The sequence below is a fragment of the Biomphalaria glabrata genome, chromosome 1 (assembly GCF_947242115.1).
Source record: "Biomphalaria glabrata chromosome 1, xgBioGlab47.1, whole genome shotgun sequence".
NCBI classification, from domain to species: Eukaryota; Metazoa; Mollusca; class Gastropoda; family Planorbidae; genus Biomphalaria; species Biomphalaria glabrata.
Genome location: NC_074711.1, coordinates 85,331,894 through 85,339,226, shown reverse-complemented (window position 1 = coordinate 85,339,226; position 7,333 = coordinate 85,331,894). Strand labels below are relative to the sequence as shown.

At 40.1% G+C, this 7,333-nt stretch overlaps 1 protein-coding gene across 2 annotated transcripts; it reads left to right on the top strand.

The window, feature by feature from the left end:
• Window positions 1-1,111: 1,111 nt before the first annotated feature.
• Window positions 1,112-6,795, top strand: LOC106075231 (loricrin-like). Of its 2 annotated transcripts, XM_056018287.1 has the most exons (3): window positions 1,112-1,268; window positions 3,934-5,523; window positions 5,575-6,795. In XM_056018287.1, exons 1-3 carry the CDS (start codon window positions 1,241-1,243, stop codon window positions 6,327-6,329), a joined length of 2,373 nt encoding a protein of 790 aa, XP_055874262.1. In that variant the 5' UTR covers window positions 1,112-1,240; the 3' UTR covers window positions 6,330-6,795. The 2 variants fall into 2 exon arrangements, with proteins under 2 accessions (XP_055874262.1, XP_055874261.1); XM_056018286.1 differs by having other exon boundaries at window positions 3,934-6,795.
• Window positions 6,796-7,333: the final 538 nt, after the last annotated feature.

The window sequence follows — 7,333 nt, the reverse complement described above, 5'->3', positions numbered from 1 at the left end:
TTGTGTTTGTTACCTGTTTTGTTTTTGGTCTTTTGGTCAACGTATTTCAAATGTTCCTTCGGAATTGAAGATTACTGCATTTGAACCCAAACCTCGCGCAGGACAGTTGGAAAAGGGGGGGGGGGACATGTAACCATAGAGATGACAGTCCAGAGCGTATACCACAAGACCAGGCCTTTTTATTGTATTTTAGACAACTTAACGAATTTTTTTTTTTTTAGAGTCATAAGAAAGTGTAAATGATGAAAGATGATCGCAGATGAAAACAGATTATTTTTTTCCTTTTGGGCGTTTAATCGAAAAGTTGAATGACGCTTTGCTTCGAGTTCGGAGATAGAGGAAGAGTGCATTATGTCACGTGGCTAGGTAGATCTAACTCTGACCTTCATATTTTACCACGGACGGCTGCCTGGTGGTGTGGTTTCGAATGTTGTTTAGTTGCGCCTCTAATAACCTCTACGTACTGATTTTATTTACTGCCACAAATGAAATCATTTATAAATTTGATTCTACAGTGCTCTAAAAATGCACACACACCAAATATATATATATATATATATATATATATATATATAAATAGATATATATACCTTTAAAAATACAGTGTTATTAAACACTTTCTATGTTCTATATTCCAGATAAACAAAAAATGCTAGCTATTAATAGTTATCCGAAAATCTCCACTATTTTAGCTCATATTAATAGCTGCATTCTGCTAAAATATATATATGCATAATAATTATGTGTCAATGTTATTATACATTAATTCGTTGTCTCCTGAACTCAATATACATTGTTGAAACATATGCCAATTTTTTTTTCCTTTATTACAGACGTAATATGAAGGTCTCCTTGACCTAGACCTACTATAACCTTTGTTAGTTCTAGGGCTTGTTTGACATTCCTTCCTCTTCATTCATTGAAACCATTTCCCACAGAGTGGTACTCCACCCTCCCCCACTTACCCTTCTAAGGTTCTTTTTTTTCCTGTACCATCTCAAAGTCGCAACTAAAAAAAAAAAAGACATCTTTGGAAGAGAGTAAAAAAAAGTCCGTAATTACGTCATATGTTGTTTCAGTACAGATAAGATTTCGGTACACGATGTTTAAAAAAATAACGGACCGGAATAAACCCGCGGGCTTGCTATATAAAACCACGGACTTGTTTCACATGAAGCTGTCAGCTTTGTCAGAGGTCAAGCCGTGAAAGTGTCAGGGCTTTCCTCGTGGCCAAGAAGCCATGAAAGTGTTTATTCTTTTACTGACCTGTAAGTACCAGGCCACTTGGTCATTTAGATATACTCTGGTAATAGCATGCAACGCCAGTTTTTAATTCTTTTATGAAATTTTGGATATTGGTTTTACGCACTTTCTAATACCACAAAGCGCATTGAGACAGCATTACGGGTGTTGATCAATTATTATTAATAATAATATTAAATATAATTATTATTTATTTTATTATTATTATTATCGAGGCGTGGTAAAAAGTTAAGCTTTTGAATCGAAGGATCTCGAGGTCAAACTGAGATTTTGACATTCGGGTCTTTTTAGGGCTCCCAATTCTAATGGGTACGCTTTTGAAGTAAAAGCGGTTGATCTTTGTGCTGATCAGATGTCACCCTCGTTACCGGTTAACCATAAATACAGAAGAGCTGCCTTTATAGATAGCAAGCTCTGAAATGGGTACCTTTATTATTATTATAAATTATTATTAATGCAGAAATGAATTAGTTTTCATTCTCTGGTACAGGTCTAGTTATTCTTATTTTATTATTATGTTAGAAACGAACGAGTATTCATTATCTGGCAATTCCGAGGTCGACCTTCGTTAAAAGGAAACAAAATTCATTGTAGTCTCAAAGACAGAGTCCACTGAAGAATTAAATGTTTATTTTTAGTTTATTATGATAATTATGATTAATCGCTATTCTTTATTAATGATAATGTGACAAAAGACACAATTAGTCTAAAGAAAACTGTCCAAAATTAATTCTATTTAATTAAAGAACAAAAGTAGTTTAGACTTTTCAATAAGTTATAAGGCCATACTTTTATCACAAGTGGGCGTCTGTAATAAAAAGTAAATTACCCCTTTCAGACCTTGCGCTCTAAAGGGCAGGTGATGTATAGGTTATTCGTTTCTATGGCCGACAGTTTACATGGGTGTCGTGTGGCCAGCACAACGACCAATCGTTTTGCTTTTCCCAAACTTATGCCAATAGAGTTGGGTGGACTTAGGAGCGCTCTTTATGTCCCAAAATTAAAAATCCCAGTCTTCACCAAGCGCTTCACAATTCAGTCTTCCCTTCACCATTCTGTTATAAGCCTTTGTTTATTTAATGCCCGTCGTTTTTGACCAATTGAAAATATTTCAAAAAAATGAAACAGTCTCAACAATAATAATATCATGTTTTAGTTTGCCTGTTGCACTGTAGATACTTTAAAGATGTCCTGTCCATCGCAAATGAGACTGCACCAAGATTAATTATATCAGAAAATTTTAACATGTAATTGTCGACATCTGTGAAGGGTACATTATTCACTGAAGAAGAGAATTAGATGACGTGATAAAGTGAACCCAAAGAAGACATACAGGGAAAGACAGATATCAGACATTTAGGGAAGACACATATCAGACGAAATATAAAAGACTTATTGGGTAGTACACATATCATACGAAACATAAAAGACATATTGGGTATCAGACAAAAATGAAGACATTTATGGAAAGACATATCAGACAAAAGGGGGCACGGTGGCTGAGTTGTTAGGGTCTTGGCTTCCGAACATGGAATTTGAATCTCAGTGAAGTCTGGGATTTTTTTATTTTGGGATTTCTCAGGCACCCCTGAGTCCACCCAGCAGCAATGGGTACCTGACTTTCGTTGGGGAAAGTAAAGGCGGTTGGTCGTTTAGCTGGCAACATGACACCCTGCTCGTTAACCGTTTGCCAAAGAAACAGATGACCTTAACATCATCAGTCCCATAGATCGCAAGGTCTGAAAGGGGGAACTTTCAGACGAAAGGGAAGACATTTAAGGAAGACACCTCTCAGACGAAACATAGAAGGCATTTTGAGAAAACACATATCAGACGAAATATAGAAAACATAGACATATAGGATAAGACACATATCAAAAGACATTTAGGGAATAAACCATATCAGATGAAACACAAAACTGCGTTCTTTATCAAGAGGTCCGAACAAGTCACTTGCCCTAAAACCTTCCAAGAGAAAGAAAACTATAATGAGAGCTGCCTGATTCGGAAACCACTGTACAGTTCATCTCATATATTAGTTTACTCATCTGAACTTACAACATAATAATAAGAACGAAGAAGAAAAAGATGAACTATATAAGACGTGTAGGGTGGACCACACATATTAGACGACATATACAAGAGTACACGTAGGTCTAGACACTTATAAGACACAGGAGAAGACTCCTGGACGTCACACAAGAGGAGAAACTGTAAATGACACACAAAAAAAGATAGATACGCAGAAGACACATTAGAGTAGACGCCTTTTCATTTCAAATTTGTTTTATCAAGTCAAACATTTATCTTCCGAATTAAAAATACTTGAAAATAGTCAAAACTAACATTTTGAATTCTTGTAGCTACCACCATAATACAGTAACATGAACAGCAAATGAACTATTATATTTTGCCTTTATATTTATTACCAATCTATAACAACCTATTTATATGGGTTATATACAGATTCAAAAAGTTAATGTCTTATTGTATATGTATATCCTAGCATGACTTATGCTAGTACTAGGGACATCACAAAAGTAGCACGTGAAAAGCTTCCCGGGTAAAGTTATAACTTTTTACGACTTCTAATATGATTAACCAAAAAAAAAAAAACGATTTCTTTAATATGATTTTAGATTTTAAGAGATATTTTGCTTCTGTCTCCAGGTCTGGTCATTACCAGCGGTCAGCTTATACAGAGGTCCAAGCGTGACGCACTTTCCTACGGTGATTCAAAGTCCAAAAGTGGCGGCGGTTTCAAAGGTGACGGTGGCTATGGCAAAGGGACTTCTTTCTCTAAGGGTGGCGGGACTGGTAACGACAACGGTCAGAAATCCGGAGGAAAAGGTCAAGGCCGCGTAGGCCAAGACTTTGGCGACTTCGGTGACGACGACCAGCAGAGTAGCGACGAAGACAACAGCGACTTCTCCGCTAGCAAGGGCAATAACTTTAAAGCCAACGGAAATTCAGGCAACGGGAATAGCAGAGCCGGCAAGGGAAATAACTATCAGTCCCAAGGCAACTCTAAAGGGGGTGATGGTTTCTCTTCTAGCAAGGGAAGAAACTCCCAATCCAACGGAAACACCAAGAGTGATACCAACAGTGATACAGGTTCGAGAGGCAGTAAAGGTAATGGCTTTCAGTCAAAAGGAAATTCAAGAAGCGGCAGTGGCTACAGCTCCAGTAAGGGAAACAACTTCCAGTTCGGAGGTAATGTAAAGGGTGACGATCAAGACTCTGAAGATGATTCTTCCAGCAGGAGCAGCAACATAAGAGCCAATGGCAAGGGAAACAACCGAGGTGGTTACGGCGGCAAGGGAAATAATCAACAAAAAGGAAACGACGGCGGCAGCAGCGAGGAAGATGGTGACAATAACAGAAGTGGAAATAACCAACAAAAGGGAAGAAACAGTCAAAGCGGGTCATCAAAAGGTCAAGGATACGGAAGCGGTGGTAACAGTGGCAATAGTGGTAACAGTGGTAATAGTGGTAACAACGGAAATTCCCAGGGCAGAAGTTCACAGAGTTCCAATGGCGGCTCTAGTCAGGGGAAAGGAAGTCAGCGTCTTAGCAGTTCCGGCGGCCAGGCATTCCATAAATCATTGCCTGGCGACGATGGGGAAGGCGAAGACAGCAAGGGTGGGAGTGGTCGGTACAGAAGAAGCATGGATTATGGCGGGAAAGGAAAAAGCGGAGGCAGCAAGAGCAAAGGAAGCGGTGGAGGCGGAAGCAGCAAAAGCCATGGAGGTGGCTCAGGAGGTGGTATGAGCAGAGGAGGAGGAGGAGGCGGTGGAATGAGTAGTGGAGGAAGTAAAAGCTACGGAGGCCATGGAGGAGGAGGAGGAGGAGGAGGGATGGCAGGAGGGAAAAGCAGAAGAGGGGGAGGCGGTGGAAGCAGTGGAAAACTGATCATGAAAAGTAGCGGCGGTTATGGGGGTGGATCTATAGGTGGCATGAGTAGAGGTGGAGGAGGTGGTGGAATGAGTGGTGGAGGAGGTGGTGGAAGGAGCCATGGAGGAGGAAGTATGAGCAGCGGTGGAGGCAGTGGAACGAGCAGTGGAGGAAGTGGAAAAAGTGCAACGATAATAATTAAATATGGCGGAGGCAGCCAAGGCAATGGAGGTGGATCGGGAGGTGGTGGAAAGAGTTATGGTGGAGGAAGCATGAGCAGAGGAGGCGGAGGAGGTGGATCGAGCGGTGGAAGCGGTGGAATGAGTCGAGGTGGAGGAGGAGGTATGAGCAGAGGTGGAGGAGGAGGTGGAAGCAGTGGTGGAAGCGGTGGAATGAGCAGAGGAGGAGGAGGAGGAGGTGGTGGAAAGAGTTATGGAGGAGGAAGCATGAGCAGAGGAGGAGGAGGTGGTGGAATGAGTAGTGGTGGTGGAATAATGGGAGGGAGGAGTGCTAAGATGATAATGAAAAGCGGAGGAAGTGGAAAAAGCAGCGGCGGCTATGGAGGCGGGATTAGTAGAGGCGGTGGAGGTGGTGGAATGGGAGGAGGAAAAAGCAGAGGAGGTGGAGGCGGAGGAATGGGAGGAGGAATAAGCAGAGGAGGGGGAGGCGGAGGAATGAGCCATGGGGGAGGAGGGTCTAGCAGAGGTGGCGGGGGTAGCGGAATGAGTAACGGAGGTGGTTCAACGGGCGGTGGAAGTGAAAAAATCGCTAAGATAATAATACAATACGGTGAAGGCGGACAAGGTACTGGTAATGGAGGTGGTGGAACCGGAGGAGGTATGAGCAGAGGAGTAGGAGGAGGAGGTGGTGGAATGAGTGGTGGAAGCGGTGGAATGAGCCGTGGGGGAGGAGGTATGAGCAGACAAGGAGGAGGAGGAGGAGGTGGCGGTGGAATGAGTGGTGGAAGCGGTGGAATGAGCCGTGGGGGAGGAGGTATGAGCAGAGGAGGAGGAGGAGGTAGTGGGAAAAGCAGCGGCGGCTATGGAGGCGGGATGAGTAGATTTGGTGGAGGCAGCGGAATGGGAGGAGGAATGAGTAGAAGTGGAGGTGGTGGTGGAATGGGAGGAGGAGGTGGTGGATACGGTGGAATGGGTGGTGGAATGAAGGACTAAACTGACACATAACTTTGTAACTGTTTTTTTTTGTACGCCTTGGTGCCATTCTAAAGTGTCTTCACTTGTATTTCATCAAAAGTTTTGATTGAAACAATGAATACCCACAAACCGGCAGTTGTTGCTAGAGTATTATCTACACAATTTTGTAAGGGAGTTTAAAGTTGTTTTTTCTAGACTATGAAGTCTTATTTGTTTTTACAATTTTAGAAATGCTAATTTATCTTTTTTTTTTCTCTTGAATGAATTGTAACATCATAAAAAGCATTCAGATAAATGTTTCTTTTTTTGTATATGTTTGTATTGCAATAATTTTGTTACGAAACTTGTTTGACTTTAACATAAAGACATGAAATTTATTTAGATGTTTATTTGTTTCAGATTGACATATTCTATAAATATTTACTCATTGGCATTTCACATGATTCTAAAGCACAAAAATTATTAAATAATTTTATTGTCCAGAGCTACCCCGTGTCTGTTGGTTCTAATTACTTCCAATGGATTGTTTATTGTTTGTTGTATATTTATTATTGTTTTTTTTTTAGACGAAGATGTCTCAGATATAATTTCTGGTTACACAAATGAATTCATTATACAAGAGAAACATTAATAATACTTTTTTTAAAGACAATAATAATAATTATAATAATAATAATCTTTATTGTCCGCAAGGAAATTTGTCTTACAATTTATGCATTACACCAAACAAAACATAACTATAAAAAACAAAATGTACATTCACACCTGACGCGATCATAATTTACATGTGAAAAGTTTATATCAGATTGTTTCTATTTAATGATTGCATGTCAAGGAACAAAGAAGTGTTTGTGTCTGTTTGTCTTTGTCTATCAGTGTCTTGTATCTCTTTTGTGGTGGTAAAATCACAATACCTCCAGTATGCAACTTATTGAGCCATTTTTTGTTCTCTTAAAAAGTTAATTAATGTTAATTAATGTTAGATTTAAAACATTTTTTATACCCCACCCTTCTACCTGAGA